This window comes from Alligator sinensis, unplaced genomic scaffold (assembly GCF_000455745.1).
Source record: "Alligator sinensis unplaced genomic scaffold, ASM45574v1 scaffold520_1, whole genome shotgun sequence".
Classification (NCBI taxonomy): domain Eukaryota; kingdom Metazoa; phylum Chordata; order Crocodylia; family Alligatoridae; genus Alligator; species Alligator sinensis.
In genome coordinates, this window is record NW_005842064.1 from 2537587 (window position 1) to 2552185 (window position 14599).

Consider the following 14599-nt stretch of genomic DNA (forward strand, 5'->3'; position numbering starts at 1 on the left):
TAATCTCTGTCCACTCCTCAGGTGTTAACAACCCTCTTTATGTTTTAATAACCCTGATGTTCCACTAATCAAACTATCCTATCCTCTGAAATTTTGCTGTCTATTAGACATTTCTGGTAATGTCTCTCACCTATTTCAGGGCCTTGCTGACTCTTTTTAGCCCTGCCTAAACCTTAACTCAGATGTAAAAATTACTGACAGTGAACCACTGAAAGCACTGTCAAGATGTTTGGGAAGACTAACTTTTGTTTTATAAATCTGAATAAGAGATGTACCTTTAACTGTCATGACTGCAGAACTAATGACAATATCTTTTGACTATTTTGACTATTTTTACCTAGTTTGTTGTGTTTTTTTTTAACCTAATACCTTATCTAGCAAAGCTGTGCACATTCCAGTTGTTCTATTAGTTTTTGCTTTCATCTTAGGCTGAATCAGATAGTGCTAGGCCCCTTAGCATATTAGTAAAGCTTCTAATTTCTCTTGAACTGGAGAAAAATGTGTTGTGTTATATGGATGATCAGGGATCTGGGTTTTCTGTTTCCCACGGAAAAATGGAGTAAAACATGGACTCCCACCCTTACCAGAGTAAAACATGGATTTCTCATTTTAGCAGAGAAACCCGGAGATTCTGCAGTTTTACAACAAGTCCCCTTCAAGGGGCTAGAAGGGACTGGGAGGAGGCGGGGTCAGACAGGTATAGGCACATGGCTGCCAGGCAGCCTGGAGAAAAGTTCCCACAGGTAAGTGGAGTGGGGATTGAGGCCCCCATAGGGAGGAAGGGAGGGAGTTGGGCAGGGCTGGGGGTGGGGCTGCTGCCCAGTGAGTCGGTGCGTGGGGCTTGGGGCCTGGGGCTGCAATGTGTGGCCAGAGGGCTGCGGGCGGCTTGTGCAGGGGTGGGGGTGGGGCTGGCTCCCTGCTGTGGCATGCACTCCCAGGGGAGCAGGGGGGCATGTGCCCTCTAGATCTGTGCGCAGAGTGGGGGCAAGGGCAGGCACAGGCTATCAGCTTGGGCTCCCACCTTGCTGCCCTCCCCTGGGGCCTCTGTGGTCTGGCAGGTGTGACCTGGCAGGGTAGGGCACAGCGGGGCTGTGCAGGAAAGCTGCTTGCTATTGCGAGCTCCATGCTGCCCTGGTGATGCGTCCCTTGCATGTGGGGCTGCAGTGGGGGCAGCAGTGCAAATTTGTGCCCCTCACTGCTGCCGTGAGCACAGGGGACATGTCACCAGAGCAGCAGAGAGCTCACAGCAGACAGGAGATCCCCGCATGGCTGTTCCCTGCAGCGCTGGGTCACGCCTGCCCGGCTGTGAAGGCCCTGGGGGAATGCACCAGGGCGGAGAGCCCAAGCCCACAGCACACACCTGCTCCCACTCCTCACACAGATGTGGGGGGCGCAGGCCCCCCCTACCCCCTAGGAGTGCACGCTGTGGCGGGGATCTGCCCCCCGGCCCAAGCCTGCAGCAGGCAGGCAGTGTGTGTGTGGGGGGGGGGAATAGAGCTGGGCTCTGCTTCATTGCCCCAGCGACTGCCTTCTGTTGGGGCAGGGGGCTGCAGATATGTGTCCCTGGCCCCATAGCCCTGGCAGCTGGGGACCCCTCCAGCAGGGCTGGCAGGGCAGGGGCTGTGGATGGGGGGTGACGGGCACCAGCATGGGTGGGGAGTTTTTGACGGGGACTGAAGTGCACCAGCAGGGCTGTAGGAGGCTATGGGGGAAATCAGGAATACAGGGGGCTATGGGACGGGGTAGAGTGAGGGGCACCAGCAGGGCTGGTGCGGCTGTGGGGGCCTTTAATTTTAATAGTGGATTTTGAGGTTTTTATCAGAGAATTTGCGATTTTTTTTTTATCAGAAAATTTGCAATTTTTTATCGGGGAAAACCAAGATCCTTGGTGATGATGAACCACATCGCTTGCACCTCCATTCTTAAAATCCAAGTGGGTGGGAAGGGAGATTAAAGGCTGGTTGGGCTGTAGGGACTGAGCTCCCTTCTATCACTGGGCAAAACCACAGTGAGTTGGCAGAGTGCAGCCTGGGGAAGCCTGCACTGCTGCTGTCCAGACAAAGCCTGTTCTGTGGTGCAGAGAGGCCATTCATTTCTGGACCATCTGGCTGCCCCCATCTGCCCTTTGCCCAACTAGAAATTTGTTTAGATAAATCTAGAACTTATCCACCTCTGTCTCTGCTCTCTTCCAGTGAAGTTTCGAGTCATCAGTTTGGATAAAGACTTTGTCCCCAGTAACAAGGAGGTAAGAGCTGGGACATGCTGAGGGAGGAGAGGAATGGGGCATTAGGGGGCCAAATCCATTTAATCTTACCAGAGGATGAAAAAGGGTTAGGTGTCCAGCATGCCACCAGGACCAGATAGGAATCCAGCCCCAGTCCAGTCTCTGCCTCCTATGTCCATATGTCTCCCCACCTCACAACAGGCTGATGTCCTACATATGGATGGGGGACAGATGGGAGCAGATTTTCAGACCAGCTACTACTTTTTATCCCTACCCTCTTGCTGTCTCACCAGGAACTAGAGTAAAGTCCAGGGAACCTGGCTTGGGCATGTCTGTGCTTCTTGCCTACTTTCACATCATGGTAACAAGTGTTCAGCCCTGCATAACTGCAACACTGGCTCTTCCTCCATCTCCTCCAAAGAAAGGAGGTTGAGCTCTAGGAACAGAGCTGCTCCTTGGCTGTGTTGCTCTGAGGAATGAATTTAAGCCCTTCCTGTGTCTAGCATTGTAAGGGGAAAGGCAGGACACACATGTGCCTGAACACCCATACATTCATGTCTGAAGTCATATTGACTTTATACGAAAAATAAATGTCTCACATTAGAGCATAGGTCTGTTCTCATAGTGACACAATCATTTACATCAAGAACAACCACATGCCACCTGCACAACACCTCCTTTAATTCAACCCAAAGCATACGAAACAGATGTTCTTTTTTTACACACACGTATATAAGTACTAGCTTAGCTCCAAGGCACACAGCCCCTTCACCCACAGAGGCACATGTGTGAGGCCCTCTTTAACAACATACTTCCAGGCATGCAACACACAGCCATGCAAATGTGACCCTGGGAAATACCTGTGTGCCTGAGTGGATCTGGAGTAAATGGGAACTTTACCGAGTTCAACAAGATCCTCACTTTAATAGGAACTATAGAAACACAGAGAAGAGGGAGTGAAGCTCCACCAGATCTCACAGCTTGTATAAGGTCTATTCTGATATCAAGTTTAGTCTCTGGAATTTCCAAGTAGTCCCAGCACCCACTTTGGGTATTTTTTTCTTGGGAGAAACCCTGAGGAAATTCCAAGACAAAAACGTGGCTCACCTGTAGGGAAGACAGCAAAGTGAGCCCACATTTAAACTGAGTACAGGACCAGACCCTTGGAGGTAAGAGACTCAGATGGCAGCAGTTTGAAATTGCACAATTTGGATGGCACAATGTAGGCTGCCATTCATTTACATCCAAGTCAGTAAAAAGCAAGCAGACAGGTTCCGAAATTCATAGTGGCAGTTGTGTAAATAACCTTAACGCTGACCTGTGCCAGGACCCCAGACCAAACATGAGCCATCAGAGTGGAGCAAGCTCTCATTGTGTGGGCCTGGCTTCTGCTGATTCAGCTATGAGCCTTTTCCACCAAACAGCCTTCCAGTTCAGCCCACAGACCCCATCAATGCATTGAAAATACAGCCTCCTCCCACTCACCTCCTGTTGCCCTTTGGCTGGAACATGGATCTCCCCTGCACTTAAAAAGCTCCTTGGCAGAAAAAAACTCATCAATATCTGGGCCCTGCCACTCCACAACCATACTAGATGGTCTTGTCTTGTATCCACTAATGCAGAGTGAAAGAACTTGATGGGAGGTGCAAGATCTCCAGGTTCATTCCTTCAGCATTGTCAGGACAGCGGTCTCTCCATTAAGTCACTGGTTTCTCTGGACACTCCCCCGCTGGTCCTGCCATTACTTGCCATGTAATCTCCTCCAGTGCCTCAGAGGTACCCCAGCCTAGTCAGGTCCCGGGCAGACCCCTGGGCAGTGTTAGGAGTTCCCCACCCCTCTAACTAAGCTGTCTTATGTTTCTCTGTTTTTCAGGTGACCCTGGTGACCCTCCAGGTCAGTCTGTCCTTCTCTGGTCCCTTCTTCTTACTGCCTGGCTCACTGGAAAGCACCAGTAGGTGTTCAGCTATGGGGATGCCAGAGCAGTCTGAGCTCTCACCACATTATCCAACAACCCCAGCCTCAGGTTCCTGACCTCACTAGGGGCATTCAGTCTCCTGAGTTGTTGATCCAGCCCCTGGCCCTAGCACTAGGCTTACTTGGTGGGGAAGGGGGCTGAATCTCTTTGTGGGTGAGAGCAGCTAACTCAAGTGTATCTGCATGTTCAGGATCCCAATGGGAACCGCATTGCTCAGTGGCGAGATGTGGCCCCACAGCAGGGCATCATGGACTTGTCCCTCCCCTTGCCTGCAGAGCCAGCCCTGGGGACATACTCCATCAATGTGGAGGACACTAAGCACTTCTTCAGCATGGAGGAATACGCTGAGCAGAGGGACCCAAGCCAGTGGCTGTATCTCTGCCATAGTGAGGGGCTGTGAGAATTTGCTCTTGGGCCATTTGTCTGTGGTTTCCCTGTCAAAAGGTCTCTGGGAGCTCTGAGCCATGAGTTGTCTCATGAGCATGTCTTCTGCACTATGCTCATGCTGGCTGAAGGGGATTCAGTCTCTCCATCCACAGTGTGCTCCTTACCAAGGCTCTGGGTGGCCTAAGAACAACCCTGGTGGTTTTCAGTATGTGCCTCAGCACCAGGCTCTTCCTTGGGCCCCAGACATGCTGCCTTCCTGCCTCCCAAGTGTCACATTCCCCTCAGCCTTTAGAAACCATCTTGATGTGACCCCCATCTTTACCTGACCCTCTGACCTTCTCCTACAGCTAGACATTAGGGAAGGGGCAGTAGAGTCACCCCAAGCTGCCCCTCTCCCATATTTTGGATTTTTCCTGCCCTACAGTTTACCATGGGGTTAATGCAACCATCTCTGATAGAACATCAGGGCTTGGAGCTGGAGAAAAGGGCTCTCAGAGCCCAGGCGGGCTTCAAGTCTGAATGCCAGGCCAGACTGTTCATGGAGCAGGTCCATGGGTTCCTCAGGATGAGTGTGTATGTGGAATTGCTCCTGTCTACCCGGGAGACCAGACCAGTCACTGGTTCCTTATCTGCTCCACAGTGCTGCCAAAGTTTGAAGTGACCATTGAGCTGTCCCCTGTGCTGAAAATGCTGGATGACGAGCTCCAAGTGCGAGTGTGTGGCCAGTGAGTCTGAAGTCACACACACACACACACACACACACACACACACACACACACACCAGAAACCGGAGACATAACTGGGTAGTTCTGGTCCCTGGGTGGTGGAGCATGGTGCAGGGGCAGCAGCCAGAGGTCCCCTGCTGCAGGGAGGATAGCACCTCCTTTTTGGCTGTCAACATGTGTCATGACACCCCCATCCCCCAGCTCCATTCTGGCATATTTCCCCCACACCCCTGAGGCAGCTCCTAGGGTTCCTGATGTGACCTTGCCTTGCCTACACTCCTGCTTTGTCTCCTTCTCCCTGCTAAGCAAGGCTTATCTGGCATCTCCCTCCCACACAACCACTCAGAGCTCCTCTTATCTCCCTTTCACCACCATTCACCCCACTAAGTGACCCTGGGTTCATGGAAGGTCAATGACACCCCTCACCTCCCACTCACCTTCTTGCTTGCTCGCTGCCACACAGATACACCTATGGGAAGCCCGTGCTGGGGAAGGTTCAGATCAGCCTGTGCCGGCATCGGCTTCAGTATCAATGGCCCCAGATCCATCTCACTGAAGACCCATCCAGGGAGCCATGCATTGCGTTTGATAGCCAAGTGAGTGTGCCTGGGGGGAAGGGGAGAAAAGTAGGATGTTGCTGGGTGTGACCTCTCATGACTACAGTGGCCACACAGGGGTGCCATGACTTGTCTTGATGGTGATTCTCTGCAGTATTCTAATATCTGCATTATTCTGCATCATCTTCCAAGGGTTTCATTGCACCAGGTGAACCAGGTCTTAGACCCTCAGAGAAGAGATAAAGGGCTAAGAACTTTTTAACAGGGCATAGCAGCCACAGTATTTAGGAAGAGGAAATAGATGCATACAGGATCCCACTGAAGCGACAGACAGTTAAGAGAGACAGACTGGGATTGTAGCCAGGGCTAACATTGGTGGGGCTGAAACCCACCAAGGGATCTGCCCTGGGGCCATGCAGGTGGAGCCTCAGTTTCACATCTTGGCCTTCCAGCACTGCTGCTGTACAGTGCCTGTGGCACTGCTCTGGGATAGTGGACTCAGATCTGATTCAGAGAGGAAAGACTGTCAGCTGAATCCCACCCAGCAGTCCCCGTCAGCTGATCTCTCCCCCACCCTGCTCCCCTCCCCCATCACCCACACTGCTCTGCACAGCATCCATGTTGTTCAAATGCCTCCTCTCCTAAGCTGCTGTGGTACAATTTAGTGCCAGTGCCTGTTGGACTAATGCCTGAGGGCTGGTCTACACCACTGAAATGATGGGTTCTGGTAGATGGGGGCTTGAGCACATTCTGTCCATCTGAGTCCACAGGCACAGTCCAAACCAGAAATTAGCCATTGTGGCTGCCCCTGGCTTAATCCCTGTGCCAGGCCACACTACTGCAGTGGTGCAGATAACTCCTGAGAGACCTCTTGAGCTGACACCTGAAGGGCCTGTCAGCTGAGCTCCTGCGTAAGATATGTGTGATTCTCTCTTCTAGACAGAGAAGAACGGCTGCTTTTCCTTAAAGCTGGGGACAGCTCCCTTCAGCCTGACCTACTCTGGCTACCAAATGAGCCTCGAAGCCAAAGCCTCACTACAGGAGGAGGGGACAGGTGGGATAAAATCCAGCACGTATGCACATACACCCAGCAGACAAGTATCTCTTGCAGATGTGACTATACTATTTCAAACCTAGCTACCTTAGAAACAGCCCCAAGAGGCAGATTTTATGGAGAATGGACCTGAAATTCTGATCCAGGTCATTACACAGAGCTCTAATCTGATCTCAGGCCTGAAATTCTTCCAGTTTGGGGTGATCAGATGCACTTTCTCTAGTCCTGGAGGAAATGATAACCATTTTCATCAACAAATTTCATGAAAAAGAAAGGAACCCTGGGTTCTGGTCTTGTCTTCTGGGATTATTTAAGGTAAAATGCACAAGAATGGGACAACTGACAACAGACGCCCAGGAAAAAGCCAATCTATTAAATGGGTACTTTGCATTGGTCTTTCATCAGTCCCACGGGATGCCCATGCCCATTATGGCCCAGGTGAGGGAGATTCCCTGCCCTCCATCAATGCTGACCTCATGAAGAGAACCTTGAGAGGCTGGACACCTTCAAGTCAGCCGGCCCTGACAATCTACACCCCAGGGTACTCAAGGAGCTGGCGAGCATCATAGCCCAGCCCCTGGCACAGATCTTTGAGTACTCCTGCTGCTCTGGTGAAGTGCCCAAAGATTGGAAGAAGGCCAATGTGGTGCCTATCTTCAAGAAAGGGAGGGAAGTGGATCCGGCAAACTACAGGCCCATCAGCCTGACCTCTATCCTGGGCAAGGTCTTAGAAAAGATTATTAAAGAGACCATTCTTAATAGACTGGCTGACGGCAACATCCTGAGGGATAGCCAGCACGGGTTTGTTGCAGGTAGATCTTGCTTGACCAATCTTATTTCCTTTTACAACCAGGTGACCTATCACCTGGACAAGGGAGAGGAGATTGATGTCATGTATCTGGACTTCAAAAAAGCCTTTGGTATCCCACAATCACCTCTTGGCAAAACTGGCCAACTGCGGCCTTGGGTCCACCATGGTCCACTGGCTGGAGAATTGGCTCCAAGGTCGGACACAGAGGGTGGTAGTTGATGGAAGTCAATCGTCATGGTGCCCTGTGACCAGTGGGGTCCCCCAAGGCTCTGTCCTTGGACCTATATTGTTCAACATCTTCATTAATGGTGTGGACATTGGAGTCAGAAGTGGACTGACCAAGTTCGCTGACGATACCAAACTCTGGGGTAAAGCATCCACACCTGAGGATAGGAGGGCGACCCAGGCTGACCTTGACAAGCTCAGGAAATGGGCGGATGAGAACCCAATGGTGTTTAACACCAAAAAATGCAAGGTTCCCCTCCTTGGGAGGAAAAATCTACAGCATCCTTATAGGCTCGGCAGTGCTACGCTGGCTAGCACTACAGACGAAAGGGACTTGGGGGACATGATTGACCACAAGATGAACATGAGCCTTCAATGTGATGCTGCAGCTAGTAAAGCGAGCAAAACACTGGCTTGCATCCATAGATGTTTCTCAAGCAAATCCCGGGACATCATTCTCCTGTTGTGCTAGGCCTTGGTGAGGCCGCAACTGGAGTACTGCATCCAGTTTTGGGCTCCACAATTCAAAAAAGGATGTGGAGAAGCTTGAGAGCGTGCAGAGGAGAGCCACGTGCATGATCAGAGGTCAGGAAAACAGACCTTACGACGACAGGCTGAGAGCTATGGGACTCTTCAGCCTGGAAAAGCGCAGGCTCTGGGGTGATCTGGTGGCCACCTGTAAGTTTATCAGGGGTGTTCACCAGGATCTGGGGGAATGATTGTTCACCAGAGTGCCTCAAGGGTTGACAAGGTCAAACGGTTATAAACTACTGCAAGACCGTCTCAGGCTAGACATAAGGAAGAATTTCTTTACTGTCCGAACCCCCAAGGTCTGGAATAGCCTGCCATCGGAGGTGGTTCAAGCACCCACATTGAACACCTTCAAGAGAAATTTGGATGCTTATCTTACTGGGATCCTATGATCCCTGCTGACTTCCTGCCCCTCGGGCAGGGGGCTGGACTCGATGATCTTCTGAGGTCCCTTCCAGCCCAAATGTCTATGAAATCTATGAAGAAGTCATGGGATAAAAATGCATGAATAGCATTGGGAGCAGGCAGCCAGTCAGGAAGGATGTTTTTGTTGCATGTGAATTGTTTTCAGAACTAACACAGAGTGACTGTCCCCTTTAATAGGTAATGGGTCTAGTTGCACCTGTGCCCTACTCAGCTCACCCACCTCTGGAGGAGGAACTTAGCAAAGTTTCTGAGCAGGCAGGTGCTGTAGCCAAGTCAATTCTGCTGGACTGGCAACATGACAGAAGACCGCAGAACAGAGATAGGAGGGACTCCAGGCAGTAAAAGTCTCTTGGTAAAGACTTGACTCTTGTATTTTATAAGAGTGGCTCTTGTATTTTCCTTTTCTGCATATACAGACTCTTCCAGTCTTCAGGGAACAGGTCCAGAATGGCCACTGAGAACTGAGTGCTTCTGAACACTGTCATCTCCAGGGATCTGCCCTGGGCTGAGAGAGTAGGGGCAGGAGCCTGCGGCTGGGGCCTGGGACTGTTCAGTGTAGAACCCTCTGCTGAGGAAAGGGGCTGCAGCCCCCTGGAAAGCTGCTGGGAAATGTCAAGCAGCTACTTTGGGATTACGTCCAATATGAAGGCTTTTAGTTTTGGATTCCCAATTCTCAGGCACAATCCTTCTCTGACACCATTTTGGACCTCTAATCCACCCCCAGGCCCTCTCTCAGCTCATCCCTCCCTCTAACACTAGGGGTGGAGCACAATGCAACCAAGAGCTGCAAGATTGTGTCTGATGTGGCCACATTGACATTTGAAGATGCTGACACTTTTTACAAGCCTGGAATCCCCTACATTGGCAAGGTAAGGGTGTTAACACCCTTCAATCCTGTGACCCCAGCACCCTCTGCTCTCCCAGGCCTCTACATCCCAAGGCTGGACTCCTGAGTTGTGCATGCCATCCTATCTCTCTTGGTTCAGATGTTCCTGCAGGATGCAGGTGGTTCTGCCCTGAAGAATGAGGAGCTGCAGCTCTTGATTACTGCTGAAGCAGTGAGCAAGACCCAAACTCTCCGAACAGATGACTCTGGGAGAGCCTTCTTTGAGCTAGACACTTCCTTCTGGACCAGGACAGTCACCTTGAAGGTAAGAGACTGGCTTCCCAGGCCCTGGAGGAACTCTGCTCTACAGCCTACCTTCTTATTACCATACATAATAAGTTATGTAGGTTTTCTGTTGCCCAGAGACAAGCTATGGCCAGGCCCCAGCTGCAGCCTCAGCCAGAAAGTCTGTACGTGGGGCTTGGGTCTGACTAGCAATCAGTGGGCCAGCTAGTGGGCCCAACGCCACCCCAGGAGGCTCTTCTGAGTCCCATGCATTTCTGCATAGTCCAGAACTTGCTTCAATTCCCACCCCACAAAGGCAGTGAATTGCACTCAGCCCCTCCATGGCGCTAACACCTATCCATCTCAGTCTCTCCCATAACCCTCTTGCCAGTTCCCAGACACCAATACAACATGGCAGCACACAAAAGCAATGGGCACTTTACAAATAAAGAATACTAAAAGCGCCAGGCACTTTACGAATAAAGAGTACTAAGCACTCCCTGTCCTGGAGAGGTTCTGTTCTAAGGAGACAGGACAGGCACAGGGTGGACAAGCTGCATATGATGCATTTGTGGAAGAGTCCAGGAGCTGTCAGTGTACTGGAGCCAGTTTTGAGTGGAGTTTGGTTAGGAATGTCATCCCCTGTGGACCAGACTGGACCTTATCATCTTGTATTTGATGGGGGTCCAGCACTGGAACCAGATGGTCTTGCCTTGCTGCTGCAATGCTGCCTCCTTTATGATTGTGGTTTCCTCCTTGCAGACAAGCTCAGTCTGCAGCATCCTGGCCTGCCTTTCATGAGGCATTCCCACTCTATGTTGGGCACTCCACCGCTCCTGAGAATCCCCAATTCTCTCTGTCTCCTTCAGGGGAAGTTCAAGGAAGTAGTTCACACCCATCAGGAGGGGAGAATCTTTCCCAGGTACCCTGAGACCATCCACCTCCTAAAGCCCTTCTACTCTGACAGCAGAAGTTTCCTGAAGATCCGTGCACCAGGAGGGGTGATGCCCTGAGACCAGACCCAACAGCTCCAGGTGGATTACATAATTGCCAGGACAGCCATGGGGGATGACTCCAAAAGTCTGGATTTCATCTTCCTGGTAAGCCCTTCCTGGGAGCAAGAGAGGGGTGGGGCTATCTGGGTGCAGGTATATCTGGGAATGGGAGGGTGGGGACACCAGGGGCATGAGGTCTGTGTTGGCAACCTCATGATGGCCCAGAAGGGAAGAGAAGAATTTCCTAGATCTTGATGATTTCCCAAGCTGGGCTGGATCTGGAGATGGGATTTGCCCTTTTTCCCACCTTTTGAGGACATCCATTCCAGCCTGATCCTGGGACCATGCACTGGCTGGGTCAGGAGGGCTGGGAGATGGTGATAACTGGATTGGAGGTGTATTGGTAGGTTAGGAAGAGCTAATAGACAATCTTCAGCCGGTTTATACTCAAAGCAGAGGTTGGCTCTGGGATAAATGTGTTATATGGCTACTTGGTGCCATAGAATACAGATACTTACCCACATTGACTGCTGTATGGCTGACAAGGGGAGTTGCCAATAACTGGCCTTTTCTGGGTCTTGCTGTGTACTTTCCAGTTTCCCTCTGGGCAAACACACGTATGTATACACTTGAACAAGCATCTTCTCATCTTCCTGTGTCTTCATAAAATGAAGGGGAACCAGACTGAACCCCTTTTTTCATAGGTTTGAAAGAGATTAAGTAGCCCTTGTGAAACGGAATTGAGGATGTCTCTTTTACAGCAGCATGATTAGGGATGGGCAATTTGATGGGCTTACTAAGAAGCATAATGGTTTTGCACTTACAATAGAACAAAGCATGCCAACATCCTTCTGCTAAAACCACAGGTTGGCATCCTTGGGTTTCTTATTGCAGGGTTATCCTGTAGTCTGTTCCCTGCCAGGACTTCTGCTTAACCTAAATTGCATATTCTGCTACTCATTTAAACTTGCCATGTACAAAGGTTCACTTGCACTCACTCAGAAACTGGTATGGGGCCCTTTGCCTTAGCTACACTCCTGCAGGCTTGACCAAACACTGGGAATGGTTGGGATGATAACAGTGGGATTCAAGGCCTTCCTTTGCTATGGGACACCAGTTTCACTCCTGACCCAGGCTGTTGGTGCCCAAATGTCCTTCCCCATCATCTGTGCCTTGGCCAATAGGTAGAGAAACTGCATCCTTCCCTGGATCTGGCTCTATCCCCATCGTGCCATTTGTCAGTCCTTCCATGTAGAAGGAGTGACTCCTATCTTGTCCACAGGTTGTGGCCAAGGGAGCCATCATAAGGAGCCTTTGGAAAGGACTAGACTTTGGAAAAGAGGCTGGTAAGTGCCAAGGGATGGGTGTGTGCAGCAAGGCCCCTGCAGCCAAGGGGTGGGGTGGGGGTTGTGGGATTAATAATTTATTTGCAGGAGGGAGCTCTGCAGTCTGTGCCAGGGCCTCACTTCTCCCATGTGTCTCCATTGGCCCAGAGCTGAAGGGCTCCTTCTCCATTGAGCTGCCTGTTGGGGCTGAGCTGGCACCCTCTGCCAAGGTGCTGGGTTATACAGTGCTGCCCAGTGGAGAGATGGCTGCCGATAGCACTGAGCTTCATATGACCAAGTGCTTCCCGAATAAGGTGAGCACAGGGCTTGGGCCAGAGCAGCCTTTGGGGGAAACCAGGGAATTGCCTCCTGCCCTGACTGAGAATCCAGCAGAGGTTTATCACTGGTGCCTCGGCCCCTCCCTGCCTCTGTCTTGTGCCAGCCCAATGCCCCTGCACCTCCCTCTGCTCCTCCTGCACCCCAGAGAGTCTGTCAATAACTGCAGCTTTGTGAGCCATCCTATGATGATGCTAAATGGACCTGAGCAGTCTCATCCCCGCTCTCACCCCACCACTATTTCTCAAAGGCCCAGTCAATTGGCTAGAGACATCTGGGGCCAGGGGAACATTCAGTGTCTGCAGGGATCACACCTGCCCTCGTGGGACTGTCTTCTCATGTATTTGGGTGATGTCTCTCCTCTCAGTTCTCACCTGATGCACCTGTCCCCACGCCATTCTTCTGCTCTCCCGTCACACCCTGTGGTGTCAGCTCTGTGAATTCCCTGAAAAAAATACGAAATGCACATATCTCATCCTCTCCCCTACCCCAGCACTGATTCCTGAACCCCGACTCCACCAGCCAGTGAGATGTGGAGCCTGCGGCCCTCAGTGCCATAGCTTTGCTTCATGTCTGCCCTTGCCTGGCACTGCCTCCTTTCTCTCTGGGCATGGGGAGGGCATCCTCTGTCCCTCTCAGTCCCTACCTGATGCCCCTTTGCCCTCCTCAGGTGAAGCTGGCATTCTCGGAGGGCAGGGCCCTGCCAGGCTCACAGCTCAACCTTCAGGTGCAGGCTGCCCCTGGCTCTCTGTGTGCTGTCTGTGCCGTGGATCAGAGTGTGCTGCTCATGAAACCTGAGACTGAACTCAGTACTGATACAGTGAGTCACATGGTTTCACCCCTGCAGACTTCATTTCTGCTAGGCAGGCAGAACCTGTGGGGACTCTTCCTGGGCCACTCCTAGAACTGAGCAACTTCAGAGCATCACTCCTCACCAAAGTGCCCTGGCTGGGGAGAGGCTTCTTGACCCAACCAAGGGAAATTGGAAGGGAGAAGGAAAGTACAAGGACAGGTACCTGGGCTGCAGTGGCAATGGGTGCCACATGGTGGTTGGCATCCATGCCAAAGGTTGGCTTTCGGGTTACAGGACTTTTCAGGGAGATAGGTTAGTGAGAGTAGGGCTGGTATTGAGCACTTGGGCAGCCCATGTCTTGGTTTCATACCTGCTTTTTCTGTGTTTTTTTTTAGGTCTATAACTTGCTCCCTAAATTTCCCGAAGACTACTCCATTGCTGCTCAAGATTCACCTGACTGCCCAGAAAGGCACTGGAGGCACATGTGGTTGAGAAAGAGGGATCACCTGTGGTTTAACTCCTACTTCTTGTTTCAGGTCTGGCTGATGCCCAGCTATGCTTTGCACTTCATTATAGTCTGGGTAAAATACACTGGCCTCAAGGAGCCCAGGGCTGCTGGCATCCAGAGGCACTATCTAACCAGTTGAGGCTGGCCTGCTCCAACAGTGACTTTCTACGAATGCACCTAGCAAACACCCCATGGGATTTAGCGCACTGGCCCCCATGACATCTTCAGGAAGGTCCCAGGCCTAGATATACTCCCTGGCATATCCCCAAAGCATTAAAGCCCAGACTCCAACAAGCCCACTCCTGAACACTCAGATATTATGGTGTCCTCTGGACACCATACTATAGTGTCCACCATATATATTCCACCATGTGTGGCAGAAATGCCCCGTCGGTGCCCCTCTCCAGAGATCTGTCTCAGCCAGCCTGAGAGGCTGCTGTTGAATCTCTCACAGTGGGGATCTCGCTCCTTGTCTGCAGACAAAAGCCTGGTGCCTGGGAGGCGATGCTCTGGTCACCTGGGCAAGGGGGGGAAAGACCCGGCCCTGCGCGCGGGCCCAGGTAGCCAGGGATGCTTTGCAGATTGGACGGTTTGTAGCCAGTATTGGCAGCTTCG

The 14599-nt window shown here is 51.5% G+C and overlaps 1 protein-coding gene across 1 annotated transcript in view; it reads left to right on the forward strand.

Annotated features, from left to right (window-relative positions):
- The window catches only part of LOC106721825 (alpha-2-macroglobulin-like protein 1), a 46835-nt gene that overhangs the window by 1072 nt on the left and 31164 nt on the right, over positions 1 to 14599 (forward strand). Inside the window, 11 exon segments of the mRNA XM_025203749.1 lie at positions 2193 to 2234; positions 4359 to 4543; positions 5227 to 5312; positions 5776 to 5908; positions 6809 to 6923; positions 9676 to 9785; positions 9903 to 10067; positions 10897 to 11028; positions 12305 to 12368; positions 12516 to 12661; positions 13354 to 13503. Of these exon segments, the coding sequence (XP_025059534.1) occupies positions 2193 to 2234; positions 4359 to 4543; positions 5227 to 5312; positions 5776 to 5908; positions 6809 to 6923; positions 9676 to 9785; positions 9903 to 10067; positions 10897 to 11028; positions 12305 to 12368; positions 12516 to 12661; positions 13354 to 13503 (1328 nt within the window).